Source organism: Gobius niger (genome assembly GCF_951799975.1).
Source record: "Gobius niger genome assembly, chromosome: 7".
In the NCBI taxonomy this organism is placed as follows: domain Eukaryota; kingdom Metazoa; phylum Chordata; class Actinopteri; order Gobiiformes; family Gobiidae; genus Gobius; species Gobius niger.
The window spans coordinates 10,424,654-10,440,200 of record NC_136858.1 but is presented as its reverse complement, the minus strand read 5'-3'; the positions used below and the strand labels follow the sequence as shown (position 1 = coordinate 10,440,200).

General features: G+C 41.0%; 2 protein-coding genes across 2 annotated transcripts; one reads left to right on the top strand and one right to left on the bottom strand.

The window, feature by feature from the left end:
- Positions 1–2,658: 2,658 nt before the first annotated feature.
- Positions 2,659–4,661, bottom strand: rps27a (ribosomal protein S27a). The gene is made up of 6 exons (XM_079559991.1): positions 4,589–4,661; positions 4,414–4,478; positions 3,959–4,013; positions 3,786–3,871; positions 2,938–3,069; positions 2,659–2,848 (listed from the first exon to the last, which is right to left on the bottom strand). The coding sequence occupies exons 2-6, from the start codon at positions 4,459–4,461 to the stop codon at positions 2,699–2,701; spliced, it is 471 nt and encodes a 156-aa protein (XP_079416117.1). The 5' UTR covers positions 4,462–4,478; positions 4,589–4,661; the 3' UTR covers positions 2,659–2,698.
- Positions 4,662–5,065: 404 nt separating this feature from the next.
- Positions 5,066–13,918, top strand: LOC306965127 (clathrin heavy chain linker domain-containing protein 1-like; the record flags this gene model as incomplete). The annotated part of the gene is made up of 11 exons (XM_079559369.1): positions 5,066–5,269; positions 5,820–6,010; positions 6,644–6,732; positions 6,828–7,026; positions 8,366–8,487; positions 8,597–8,696; positions 10,083–10,189; positions 11,202–11,391; positions 11,465–11,673; positions 13,136–13,318; positions 13,722–13,918. 11 exons carry the CDS (start codon positions 5,066–5,068, stop codon positions 13,916–13,918), a joined length of 1,791 nt encoding a protein of 596 aa, XP_079415495.1.
- Between the last annotated feature and the right edge of the window lie 1,629 nt (positions 13,919–15,547).

The following is a 15,547-nucleotide window of genomic DNA, read 5'->3' as shown; positions in this document are numbered from 1 at the left end:
AAACATCAAGCACTTAAAGATATCGGCTCTACTGACACTATCAACTGTACCGATCCTTTGGCTTATATCCAAATGAATTAAAATCCAATCTACATTGTCGATTAGGCTAAACTTCATGATAAACCATAAATCATTAATCAGTGCTTGCACTTAAGCTCAATTCAATTTATGAATTGAACTGAATATTTTTTATTTATAAGACACTATAAACATAATTTAGAAGATTACCATCTTAACAATATGTTCGATATACAATATACATTTCACAGAAAAATCAAGAACCTGGATACAAAGCTTTCCATGCTTTCCACATATCTCACCAAGCAAAAAATGTAATTTCTAAATAACCAACTCAACACATCATCTTCTGCCAACCAAAATAGATCAGGATTATTGCATTCAACTTTTTCAAACAAAGCAGTTCTTAAATCATACCCTGGACAATAGAACATAAAGTGGAATTCATCCTCACACACACACACACACACACACACACCTCTTGTTGAACATCTCTGTTGAAAAACGTTCTTTAACCTGAATGTAAGTTCTCGATTTCGGTTTCCTTACCAATTCAATTTTCCACTGCTCCTTGTAATGATCAAATAATATCTGCCTGTGGTTTGTTATTTTACACTGTAAATTATTCCAAAATTGTGATTGTGAATTTATCTTTGTAAATATTTGAAGGACCTCCTGAGACCAAGGGCATTTATGAGTTTGGTCCAAATTAAAGACTTTCCTAGTGAGTCTATCCTCAGGTAATTGAACAAGATGGTTCCAAAGTCTTCACATTTTGACCCACTGTTTCACCACACAGGGTGCCCAGCCCCTGTCTCCGTCTATGGCTCTGCCTTAGGGTGAACTTATGGACGCCAAGGAAATACCTCATGGCTCTGCTTTAGACAGAGTTGCTCTCTGCAGCCTCCTGAAAACCCCATACTGCTGCAGCATAGAGCAGCACAGGAGCTACCATAGAGTCATACAACTACATAACTGAGTGAATGTAATGAAACTCAAATCAGGACATCCTTTCATCTTATTGATAACTGCACCAGGAGCCCTCCCAGCAGAATCTGCTAGTACTCTTCTACCTATCAGAAACAATCATATTGCCATGAAAAACAAAACCAACATACTTATAATACATCAACCATGTTTGACCAATACTGATACTCACTGTGATAAACATAAGGCTTTCTAAAGTTAACTATTTAGGTCTTAACACATTTAGTAAACCAATCATTCAAGATATCTAAAAAAAATGTTGCTAATTAATTTCATTCTCTGCAACCAAAACAGTATCATCATTCAGCGTACAACAAAATGCTGAGATTCAAATGTTCAATATCTATTCTCAGCTTAGCTCTCCTGACTAGAAGTACAATCTGTCCTCAAATCGTTCACCTGCACACAGGCTGCTTTTACAGAGCTTCAATGGATTTATAGAAATTGCCACGGCCAATACCAAACTTATGGAGCTTATATTCCTAAAGGTCTCTGTTCCAATCTAAAGCTTTTTTGAAAACAAAACATAAAAGGGTACCTTTGCCTTCCTGTATTCGTGCTCGAACAGAAGACAGAACATAGATGTGGTCTATGCATGCTCTGCCTTTTGTGAATCCATTCTGCTCATCCACCAGTATTTGATTCACTTCTATACATTCAGATTCAGAATAGCAGAAAACACCTTGTAAACTGTGCTTAACAAACTTATGCCTCTATAATTGAGAGGAACTCTAGGGTCAGCGTGCGAGGACTTGGGAAAAGACCTTATAATAGATTTATACCATCCTGATAGAATAACACCACAATGAAAGCAATGTTTAAACAACCTGAACAGAGGATTCAACAACTTAGAACTTCTAAGAACCTCATTAGACAATCCATCCACTCCGACAGCTTTATGTGGTATAATCTTTTCAATGACTTTCACCTCCTCCACAGCAACATCTCCATTTAACAAATCATAACTGCAGGAAGGATATAGATTTTCTTCAACATCTTTGCACGACACATTTCTAAATACTGGGAGCAGGGTCATCAGTTATGACAAAAGGCAGGGAACTTTTTCCATGAAAAGAAAACTAGGATTAGTCATGCTTTAAATGTAAGAGCAGGATGGGAGTTCACTTACTTTGGTCGCTGGACCACGCGCTGGTGACCCCAGCCCTGCAGGTAGAGCTTTTGACTAGTGTTTTTTCATGACTATATAGTGCAGATTTATACCAGTAGTATGCAGTACATGGGTATCAGTCTCAAAGGTAAACTGCACAAATGATCGGGCAGGACAGGGTTGATTTTTAGCGCAATTCATTTGACAATGCCGTATTTATAACCTACACAACAGCAGGACTGTCGTTTCTAGATCCATTTTAAAGTGGTTTTACACAAAGACTTTCCACTACACTGAATGTTTCATTTGAACCAGACCAATTTCTCCATTAAAGTCGTAAATGAAAATCTACATGGTATATACTAAAAATATGTACAATAGGCTCTCCTCTGGGGCCAACACTCCCCTGGAAATGATTCAACTTACCAGGTTTGATTAAATTCAAATGAATCCACATTTTAGCTGCAGTGAATTAAATGTAAAGTTAATGTAAAGATTTTCCCCATCTAGTGTCACTCATAAAAACATTAGCCACAAACACAGACTTTAGTCAAACATTTTCTTTATTAAACGTCTTGCAGCCGCTCACTTGTCCTCGGGCTTGTTGAAGCAGTAGGTGAGGCAGCACTTGCCGCAGTAGTGGCGGTCGAAGTGGCTGGCCATGAACACTCCAGCTCCGCACTCATCAGCCGGGCACTCGCGCCTCAGTCGGTGGATTTTACCGTTCTCATCCACCTGGACACAAAACAAAGTTGAATAAACACGGAAACACAAATCTCCTGTGTGCTTGATGAAATCTATATTCCTGAAGGTTGGAGCATTACCTTGTAGTACTTGAGCACAGCGAGCTTGACCTTCTTCCTCTTGTGCTTGTTCTTCTTGGGGGTGGTGTAAGACTTCTTCTTTCTCTTTTTGGCACCACCGCGCAGCCTCAGCACCAAGTGAAGAGTAGATTCCTGTCAACAAAATGTTCTCTTTTTAACTTTTGGTCCATTTGATGAATTTTTTTACATATAAAGTAGGGTTAACGCTGAAGAAAATCTACATCAGTATTGCATCAAAATAATATTAAAACAGAAGATTAAAAAATGAAATCTTGCAAATCTTTGACTTATTGCACAAATTGCTAATCTAGGTCATGACAGTGTCATGTCTTGTGACAACTTCATGTTATACACAATTTATTTGCCAACATGTCCGAGTGCTTAAACACTGTAGAAGATTTCAAAATAAAATGAATCTTTGTTACAAGAGACAACTCTGAAGAGACTGAAGTCTTGTTTCATGCCAGATTCACCAGGCTGTCAGCAAACTGTTCTGTATGCAACGACTGTCTATTTGCTTTATATGTAAATTGGCATTAACGCTGACTTATTAACAGTATCGACAGTTAAACAAGCCACATACAGAGCAGCAAACACGTGGAAGCAGTTCGACTTTGGCAACAACAGGAACACTGATCAAATTAAGATATTGTTCCAAATATTTAAATGACTTGTTCACAATGTAAGGGCCCAATCTGCTATCTACGTATCGCTTTGAGCATTTATTCTGCCTTTTGTGATGTGTAAACCGTGATACAGAAGCAAACCCCATAATACAAGTTGCTACATCTACAATGCACAGACAGGACTATTGTCAGCACATTCCACATTAGCCATGTCCCTCTTACCTTCTGGATGTTGTAGTCTGACAGGGTGCGCCCATCTTCCAGCTGCTTACCAGCGAAGATCAACCTCTGCTGATCAGGGGGGATACCTGCACAACAACCCAGCGAGATGGTCAGTGTTGTGAAGATGCACACAATTATCCACTCACAGGTTAAAGAGAGTTAGAAGACTTTACCCTCTTTGTCTTGGATTTTGGCCTTGACATTTTCAATAGTATCTGAAGGCTCAACCTGTGCAGAGGAAGAGGACACACGTCAGGGTGACTTTTGGTGACAGTTTTCATATACACATCCACAAGTTAGCTTTTCAGTTACCAAATATGAGTACAGGGCTGGAGCAGGTCAAATAGTCTTTCTATTTTGACTTGAGTGTCACACGTGTAGCATTGCGGATACAGAGGTTAGCCTAGCTGTAGCCGATTAGCTCTACCCGGAGACCACGAGTGTATTATCATTGTATTTACGTGTTCACGCGCTTATTACAGGGTCATTGTATGTTATTGATCTTCCAGAAGCGTCATGAATAGTAGATTTGTGTGTATTTATGTGTAAATATAAGCAGGATAAAGTCTAAACTATCTGCACTCCAGTGGCCCCACATTTCCAGCTCCATCACAGCACCGCTACCCACCTCGAGGGTTATAGTCTTCCCCGTGAGGGTTTTCACGAAAATCTGCATTCTGGCGTTCAATCCACCTACACGGGAGACATGCACAAACCCTTAATCTTCAAGTTTATACAGAAAAGGCCAGTCAAAAGAGTTTATTTGACCTAAATATTCTTATTTTACATAGAGCCAAACTTACCACCGGTGTGCACCTAATGGCGGACCATGGAAAGAGGACTTTCCAGCGGAGCAACGGGGTTTTCTATGGGGGTTTGCACGGGTTAGGCGGCTATAGCTGTGCCTGTTTAAATAAAGTTATTAAAATACGTTATTTCTTTGTTTATTCATTTATTCACACTACACGCGCCTTATATTATTATCTTATTAAACTATAAAATTAGGTATATTTGCACTATTTAGAATTTTATGAAAATTAATATATGATGATGAACATATATATTTTAAGATGTTTCTAAATTTGTATTGATCTATCTGTTATTTTACATCTTTAAATTTTGAAAATATATTACTTAGCAAAATAAAATAAAAATGCTTACAAAAGACCAAGAAGCGCTTGGTAACCCCTAGCAACCACAGTGACCGAAGTCGGAGAGACAGGGCGAATGAACGGAGCTGATAAAAGCTAAAAGGAGTAATGTCAACATCAGCGAAAATAATGCCAGCTAGTGCGAGAAAGTCCCACACGGCTTTGCGAAAAGGAGAACGTGTTTTAACGCCTGAGATACTGGAGGATGAGCGCGAAGAGAAGTTTCTAAAATCTCTGCACGGCTTCATCGAACACGAGAGGCGGTACCTCAGGTGTCCAGAAGAGGGCCCCAGTGAGCTGCGCTACGTCCTCTACCGCTCCGTGTTCAACAAGGTAGGTCAAATGTGGTTCAAAAAATACTTTAAATGTTTGTGCTTTTTGTCTCCATGGTTTGTTGTGGATATATTAAGCAGAACGTTTTATTAATTTTTAATTTGAATTTATTTTATTATGCCTTAGGACTAACTAAATGAAAATATCGAATTGTATAATACTAAAAAAAAAACGTAGCATCATACACGCTCGTTTTATTTAACAAAATAACTTTCATCATTAAAAACAGGTAAAAGTAAGTCCACAAATCATTCTCCATTGAACCAAATTGACTAAAAACAAGCAAACTATTCAGCAATACATGCTTTAAAAAAAACTAAAAAAATTAACATCAGTGCAAAGTTATACAATTTACTACAATATGCTCATTTTCAAGCAAAATCATCTTACACATAGATGCAACATGTTCATGTTCAAATAAACAATCTATTAGACAAAACAACAACAAAAAAGCACAGGGGTCTGATAATTCACAATACATGCAATACATGTTTTGTAGTGAGGGCAATTTGAGATCTGATTTAAACTCCTTTCTATCGCTGTTTTCCAGGTGATTGCGCGCTCTTCTTCCTCCTACAAGAGAGTCCTGCTGAGTGTAAAGACTGAGTATGATGACATTGTTAGGGCCATCGGTCAGAAGCAGGAGGAGGTCCGAGATGTCCAGCGGACTCTGAAGGCCTCATCTTTAAAACCTCTCTCCATTGAAACCTGTCGGAGTCGAGCTGCCAGCCTGAGGGAGCGGTGGGTCATAGACTAGAGCTTTTTAAAATAGAGCCAAAACCTATTTTTAAACTCCAGATCCCAGTCACATTGTCAAAAGGATTTTGATTCAGTTATAAAAAAGCAACAAAAACCTACAAACTAAAAAGTGATTAAAAAAGACCAGAACACAGAAAAAACACTTCCAAAACATGGCAAAAGAGCAACAAAAAGGTGCAAAAAATGCGATGAAATAGTGACCACAATACAACAACAAAAAACTGAAAACACGACAAAAACACTTACAAAATGTGACAAAAAAGCGGTCACAACGCGACAAAGTTATGTTATGTTGTGCAGGTCTTAGCTTTCAAATGAGGCACTATTCTGGCTGTAATCTCCAGTCTTTTAGATTTGGGTGAAGCCGAATTGAAGAAAATGTGCTCGGTTAAGGCGGGAAGTAAGAGGTTAAATATTGGAAAGAAAAGGAAAAGAATCGTCTGAAAAATGTTTCTAAGCCCTTTGTATACATTTGTCGGACAAGATTGTTCAGCCGGTGATGCAGGCGGGTAATTTGGTTTGTCTCAGTAAAAAAAAATGCTTGCTATCATTTGTAAACCATCTTGAAAAAGTTAAGAACCTCATTGCCTTTATTCTATGTATTTTGCATTGCAGGATGTCTGTTTTGCATAAAGAAAATGCCAAACTTCAGCAAGAGATTGACGAGCAGAATCTGCTGAGAGAACAGAGCGCGTGGATACCAGGTAGTTCAACATGTGACTTCTGTAACCGCAGCTATTCTGATGCGCATCTGCTGAGGCTTACAAGGCGTGTTCCCTTTGGCGTTTTGTCACATCAGGGCTGACAGTGGCTGAGTCAGTGGATCCGGAGCTTCTAGATAAACATCTGGAGCGGCTGCGGTGCCAAAGAGCTGCTCTGCTCGATGAAAAGAGCGGCTGCGTGTCCGTGGAGGTCAAAATCAGGTTAAACGCAGAGCGGCTCGCCAAGGAGCAGAGGAGAGATCACATGGAGGCGGACAACAGGCGGCTCAAACTCCTGTGAGGAGATGTTATTTACAAATATGTTTTAATCACAAGTACATGACCTACAGAAACTTTTTTTTAATCATGTTGATGTGTCGTTCCACCTGCTGATGTCAAGAGGTGTTGTGGTTTTAATTAAAGCGCCTCAAATAGCCTCAAAAATCATGTTTTGCTAAAGGTTATAGTTTTCTCATTGTCTTCTTAATAAAAAATGAGCTGGGCAGCTCATTCCCCCCCCCCCCCCCCCCATTTTTTATCCAATTTATTCACCATTGTTTCCCCATTTTTGACCAATTATTATTATTTTTTCGAATTTTTAACTTATTTTTGCCACACTTTCTCCCAATTTTCTCCCAATTATTCCCCATTTTTCACACATATCTTGACATCGAAGATGAACCCATTTGCAGATCTCCACACATTATTGTTCTGTTTTATGATTCTAGATCAGGGGTGTCAAACATATGACCCATGGGCCTAATCTGGCCCGGTTGAGCATAAATTCCAGAGTATGTCAAAAAGAAAAGTAAGTCTGTAGCCCATTCCTGTGCGGAGTTATGAATTTTTAAAGAATAACCAGAATGCTCATTCTAGCCACTAGGGGGCATTAAAGGAAAAAAAAGTAAAGAGATCCACACGTGTCCAGCAGAGGGCACTGACATAATAAGAGCTCAGGATATTAACACATTATAGCCATGTGGTTAATGGACAGTCTGCCCCAGGGCGGCTGTGGCTTCAATAACAGCTTACAAGTGTAAGTCGTTGTTATTAATGAAGCTGCTGTCAAGTTGGGGCTTTGACCAAATCACAGCTTGTTTTCATTTTTTTTTTCATTTATTGGAAAAATGTTCTCTATTATATGCGGCCCGCGACCCAAAATGAGTTTGACAGCCCTGTTCTAGATTATAATTTAATATAGGTATCGGAAAAAGTATCGTTCAGGTATTGGTATAGTAAATCAAGTATTGTTAAAGTACTGGTTTCTAAAAAAATGTAACGGTACCCAGCCTTACACAAGACGTGAATACCTCGTACGAGACTGTGTTTATAAATGTACCTCTCAGACGTTTACTGAGTTTTTGTTTGCATGTATGGAATTTCTTTAACATTGCATTGTCCTGCAGGGAGTTAGCCACAGTATTTCAGTTTCTCGTGTGACGTAGCAACATAAAACCTTTAATGCCATTAATACTGTATCAGTCCATTTCTTCACACATTACATTTTTCTTTCTGCTCAGTTGCAGTTTTTGTTTGGTATTTTATGAGGAACGCTCTCCCTTTACATAACTGGGACCGGACTCTTTCAGACTGAGGTCCTCTCCATATTTGATGACTTTTGGCAGTGCGTTTGCAGATACAAGCGTCTCCGGAGTGTGCATGACCGTCTATGCTGCTGGCGGGAGGGGGGACAGAGCACTCCGCTGGAAGAGCTTCTCACTTCTGTTCTGGAGGAGGTCACACACGTCGCAGGAAACAGTAGGAGGACACACTAACACACACTTTATTTACTTTATGCTCATGTTGGTTTTATCACCTGTTGTTCCTGTTGTGACAAATAGAAACATAGAATTTGCATGTTTTTCAGTAACAGAGGACGACCTGGTGAGCATAGACACGGAGCTGCTGGAAAGTGAAGAGCCGACCGGAGTGGACGAGTCTGAGTACCTCACTGATTACCTGGACAGGTGCTGGACACACGTGGTACATTAACAATAAACTTTTTTCACCTAGGATAGTTGGATGAAAAATATCCTTGGAATAGGATAACCCTAACCCCAAACCTAACCCTGATTGTCTTCCATGAAGGTTCTTGAGTCATCTTCTGGACTCTGTAGTTGAAGTGTAGAATGTTTTTCCTCTCATCCAAAAGGCTTCGTCAGCACACTAAGGTTCAGCTTAGCCCGCAGCCCAGATAAAGACCACTGGGAAGAGATTAGGTTGGCTCAGTCTCTCCCCTCTAATAACAGCTCCTCTCACCAGTAAACATCGTTGAAGTTATGAGTCTTTGTAGTTCTAAGTCCTAACGACCTAACCCACACCTGAGTTTCAGCCTGAACGACATTAATCACAGCTGATCACTGCTAATTACCTACCTGAGTCTGCCATTCCTGTTCATGGATGGATTCTCCTTCTTCACAAAAATTTCTTCTTTGACTCCTCTATCAAACCAAGGTTTTTTCTTTAGATATCTATTGTAACCTCTCTGTCCTCCTGTACGACTGAGAGCCTACTACACAGACATTTAACCCTAATCGGTTACCCTAGGTTTGTATAGTTTGTATACTGTGTACTAACTATCCTAGGAAAAACAAATGTGCAGCCTGTTCAGCCAGACAACTGTCCTCTATTTAGCAGGAGAGTAGTCTGGAAAGGAAGCTGGGTGAAGCAGCTTCAAGCGGAGGCGGGACTTATGACTAGTGTCACTCTGCGTGATGAAGGCTGAATCAAACATGCCGCAGGAGCAGGGTTTCCAGGAGGAGGGTTTCCACAAAATGGAGGAAAAAACACATTTACGTGTTCTTTAGATTTATGAATGTGGAAAATGAGAAAAGTCCAATTCTAAAAGAGTCCACTGAAACTGATGCAAAAGTTTTTTTTAATATCCAACCAGGACTTCAGAACGATTAGCATGAGCTACAAGAGCTAGCAGTGACTAAGCATTAAGCACAAAGGACGCTATCTGACATAAGATCAAATTACTACAACTTCTTTATTGATGTCAGGCTAAGACTAAACATCTTTAGAGTCATCAGTTTTACATGATACTGTTCACAGAAGTGCAGTATTCTGCAGCTAAGCTAGTGCTGAGCTAGCCTCCTCACATTAGCAAAGTGTTGGTCGCTCAGTTAGCCGCTCTGATTGGCTCTGTCGACATTCTACAGATTAGCTTTTCTAGGGACCTACCTATTATTTTTAGATATTAATGAATTGTCTTGAATATTGCAATGACAATATTACTTTACTAAACCGTATCAGTGTGGTGTCACAACAAAAATCAGGATCAAAACGAGGCTAAATTCACAGCATGTACCTGTAAAAGAGGAGTAAGTGCGTTGTGTTTACCTCCACAGGTTTGTAGAGCTGTTGGAGTCGGGCCTGTATGAAGAAGCCGCCCGGCATGCGGCCCACAGCCCTCATGGACTTCTGAGGAACCTCCCCACTGTCCACATGTTCAAAGGTGCACTGAGCAATACTCATGTCTTTGCTTTCACACATGTCTTTGCTGACTGGCCACTGTTCTAGCAAGAGATTTGACTTGCCACAATTACGTCAGTGGTGTTTTTGTGTATAACTATAATGTACACAGTTAAAAGTGAAAAAGAAATGTCTTAGCCTGGGCATGGACGTGGCACTCTAAAACAGAATGTGTTCAATTTGGTTTCATGCCTACAATTATTAAACGAATTTGTAAAACCCAAAAGGTCAAAGTGACTACTTCCAAAAGGAACATATTCCACATGTGGCTGGTTATTGCAGGGTTTCCGCGGGGCATTCAAAAACATTCAAAAGTCATTTAATGAAATGTGATAAAAACAAGGCCTTAAAAGCATTACATTGAATTCAAACTGGCATTAAATCTAAATTTCTTGCCAATTGATGATATCGCTCAACAATGTTTACTGTATAAGTTCAGAAAATACCAAAATGATGGTCTAAAACATTCAGCTGCAGTTTTGGCATCTTTGGAATTGCCCATATACAGTATGAAAAGAAGAGAAAAAAAAGAACTTTCTCCAATTTCTCCACCATTACTCACCTTTAACAAATGCTGAATTCTGAATATATTTCTCTACTAAATAAAGATGCAGAGACATGGAGGGGAGCAAAGTGGTTCATCAGCCCATAAATACTTCAAAAACAGACAATCCTAACACTAGCAAAGCAATGCTAACAACAGTTTTTTGCTTCTACTGAACAATTTGCTCCATATGGACCAGATTTTGTCTTGACTTTGTTGGTGTGTGATAAACATGTTAATAGTCCTCCACAAAACAGCTAAAAAGAGTGAAAACATTTGATCCCCATGAGGGGTTTTCTTCCCCCTTGGCAAGGCCACACCCCTTGTATCTATAGTATTTGGCACGGTATATGACATTAAACAGTATAACATTTGAGTTGCTTCTGCCTGTATAAACCTGTATAAACCTGTATAGTGTTCATGTCAAGTCCTGTGTGTATTATGTGTACAGTTAATCCTCCTCCCACAGCTGTGCAGGGACCTCCAGGCTCGCCCCCTCCCCTCCTGCTCCTCTTCCACTCTCTGCTCATGACCCTCCCAGGCGGCCACAGGCTCCCACAGGCTGTGTCCTGTGAGGGGGTCCAGTGTGCCCTTGAGCAGGGCGACTGGAGGCTCCTGACCCACGCGCTCCACTTCCACAAGTAAACACTCAACATACTGAACATCTGACTTCCACAGTGTAAAGCAGCTCATTAACGCTGGTGATCCTTTCAGACTGATGTACTCGGAGCGTCTGGGAGACGTCCTGACTGAACATGCTCAGACGAATGTGTCTGTGTACCACACTGACATGTTACTGGCCATGGCCGCTGTAAACTACCAGGCCTGTGGAGCGCACAGGAAGGCGGCTCTGAGCATGTGCAGGAGAGGACTGACCCAGTCGTCTGTGGAGCTGATGAGGAGCTGTGAGGAGCTCACCGCAGGTCTGTCCCAGAGGAATGCTGGTTCACTCTGATACTAAGCGTTCCTGTTCCATATGTGCAATACTGGCCACATTTATACAGCTTCTTTTTGAAATATATATTTGAACTTGAGTCTAATGGACCCTTGTGAAAAACTACAGGACGTAGTAACTGAATGTTACTGGTTTCAGATTCAGAAAACTTTATTTATGCTAGGAGGGCAATTAAGTTTGCAGTTGCCACCTTTTAAGAATAAAAACATAAAAATCCATAACATCAATCAACAACCAAACAAGAACATTGTTGTTATCTGTCTGCCAATAGTCGGCAACAACAAAACACAACCTCTGTAATAAGGTGCATGACGCAGCAGAGAACAGTAGTCAGTTGAAAAACTCAATTACTGCTTTCTCCTGAGTTTAGGAGATCAATGGCAGTTTGAATATCTAGCTGGGGCCAGATTGTGCCGTGCCTTAGTATGTGGTCAGAGCTTTCCGGACCACCTGCTACACAAGGAATCTAAGCTCGACATCTGAATAGCAGTTATATTCGAGCTGATCGTCACTATGTTGTTCAAGCTGTTTTTATCTTTGACCGACAAATTCTCAAAGCAACAAATAAAACAGAAGGTTAAAAGGCTCTTAAAGTAGGAACAATAAAAATGACAGGCTGAGACACACTAAAAGAGTTAAGTTTCTTAAAAGATGAATCCGCTGTTGGCTTTTGTTCTCGATAATATCAGAGTTTATGTCAAACTTATAACAAATAGTTATTTAATATTTAAAAATATATTTATTTCAACAAGACGCAGCAATAAAACACAGAAAGGAAACAGTCATTACCCTAGGAAGCTAGCATCATGTTGCTATGCTACATTCTGTCCACAGAGGCCACAGAGGAGAATGTTTAAAGCTACCCCAAAATGCAACGGGCCCAACCCACTGGCAACTAATGTGGGCCTTGTACCAGAAAGTTTTCTTAAACCTGGTGTTCACTAAATGTCTACAGGGGTCTTCAACATGGGGGTTGTGACCTTAAAGGGACTATAGGGAGTTTAAAAATGTTAAAATTAAGTATTTTCCTCCCCTTACATGTTCCAGCCATGTCCTAATGTGTAGAATGAGCCCAGACCTATTCACCACAACTGCCTCTAAAATCCTGCACTGTCACTCAAAAAGATATCACGAGCTTGATATAGAAGGTGCAGTTACACTTATGGCCTGAGGTGGCAGTAGTGAGTATAAAATGACCAACTTGCATCCAGTCCCTTTAAAAATGCCTCAAAATGTTTACAAATTTGATGATCCAGTCTTTAATTTGCCCCTGAACATGTATTATTACATGTACATAACTTATTTAATTATTTCTACAGTATTCTGAAACCTGTTGATATATTTAGTGACTATTCCTTGTGTGATAAATCTATCTTTACTCGTAACTCTGTTTTGCAATGATATTCCGTCCGGTCTCTTGTCTCGCTCAGAGGACTACATGTGGGTGCTGTGTCACTCCCCCAGCCTGTCGCTGCTGCAGCGGCTGACCAGCGCTGAGAGTGGGGCCGCCATGTTGCCTTTGGGCGTGGTCTGCGCCGCCCTGCTGTCGTCTGAGCCTCAGCTTCAGGAGTGCGCCCTGCAGCTCCTGGACTCATTGATCACGAAAGGACAAGGTGCGCTACACACAGTCTCCGACACTTCACTGCAGAGAACTCTTGAGATAAGTGCTATCTCTGAGGTATTTTAGGGAAGGAGAGGTGATAGGAGAGGTGCTTTAGTGCTTCCTCTCTTATCTGTTTGACCTGATGAATCTTGAACACTCCATTCAAAACCCTTAACCGCATCCAATCAAGAACCTGCGCCAGATTTTTTTTATCAACAACACAAAAGGTGCGAGTACTTTAACAATACTGATACCTGAACGATACTTTTTACGATACCTACACTGAAATATTTGTTGTCTCATTTTCTCTATACCAGTAGTACCGTTTTTTAATAGTTAGTAAAAAAAAAACAAGGTACATTCTAACCGCGCATAAATACAGAAGAGCTTGTGAACCTGTTCCATGTGCTCAGGTGTGTTGGAGGCGTCCATCTTGGCAGACAGTGGCTCCACAGTAGACGACTGGAAACAGATCACAGATGTCTGCTCCTCCCGGAAGCGCGCTGCTCTGACCCACAGGATCATGTGTGCGCTACTGAGCCACAGCGGCACCGGGCTTCTGTGCTCCGACCCAGAGGGCGCCCTGCTCACCCAGCACATCTTTATGTGAACTCTCCCTGGCAGACTCTTCGGAATGTGAGTCAGATGGGTGCAAAAGATTGGGGTTATTCTGAAAAGAAAAAACTTGTATTGTTTTATACTGCTGGTTCAGAACATATGAAAAGTCAGCCTTTATTTAATCAGCATTTATGCATAGTTATTAAAACAGTAAAAGCATGATATTGCTTTATGGGAAAGACTAGGCTAAGTATTTTTAATGGACATAAACTCCAGTCTAGTCAAATTTATTTAAGTGTACCTGATTTGTTCAAGTCCTATCTCGCGGACAGGACGTACTTTGTCGAAATTGGCAACTGTGTCTCAGACAAAATTGCCTGTGGAGTCCCCCAGGGGTCAATCTTTGGACCCCTCTTATTCAACTTGTACATGCTTCCATTGAGTCAACTAATAAACAGCAACAATGTGTCAAATCTACGTGTCACTGACGGCAGGTGAACATGGGCCTGTAGATACACTCTGTCAGTTTGTGGATGCAAAACAACTTTCTCCAACTAAACTCGGATAAAACTGAGATCATTGTTTTTGGCCCACAGACACAAAGACAAAGGGCCAGATCTTGTGGCGGCGCACGGGGCGGCGCAGGCTCTTGGCGAATTATTTTCCGAGTGGCGGAGCTGTATGTGCCATTCGCCTCCACCACTTGTGAGGGGGCGTCAAAAGAGGAGGTGACTGCACTGATGGAAACACGGCTGACATTCACTTCCTCGTTTACATTGCGCTGGCTTGCGTTCTTTCTTAAGCCTTAGGCTGTCACAGGTCAAACTAAAAACTTTATTTACCCCATCGTGAGCTAAACGATGTTCACGTCTCGAGAGAAAAAGAGCTACAGCGTCCGCTGTGGCGCGGATCGGCCGCGCTTGGCGTGAACGCGAAGCAAAACAAAAGCACATGTTCACCCCCCACTCCCACACAACCACTCTCCTGGACGCGGAGTCGATCTGGTTGGAGGAAAATGTGTATGTCTCAACCCACTTAAATGCGCCAAGTCTGGTGGAAAGATCACAAAGTGCGCCCCGACTGAGCGCAAAATGTCACGCTATCGTCTCCGTTTTGATGCACAAGATCGGGCCCAAAGTGTTATCAGTCACCTTGAGTCTCTCTCTCTAAAACCAAAAAATCAGGTTCGAAATCTAGGAGTAATCATGGACTCAGACCTGAACTTAAACAGCCACATCAAAGCAATAACATCAGCAGCTTTTTACCAACTGAAAAACATTGCTGCATGCTGCTCACTGGCCTCTCTAAACGAGCTGTTAGAGCTGCAGTTCATCCAGAACGCTGCTGCTCGAGTCCTGACAAGAACCAGGAAATACTACAATATTAGTCCAGTGCTCTGGTCTCTGCACTGGCTTCCTGCTGCTAGTTGCAGGTCAAACTCATTCCTAACTTTCCTAACTCATATATATTCAAATATTGACATAAATGAGATTATAAGCATGCCTGACAATGCTCTGTCATGGGAATGTAAACAGCGACAGCTAGCTGCTCATTCACAATGGATAAAAAGACTTAGAAATAGGTATTTTTCCTTAATTTATGTCTGATTTTACAATATGCTGGACAAAACGTTTTATTCCACAAGTAGAAAATATCAGGTATTGGGCCTTTAATCTCACTA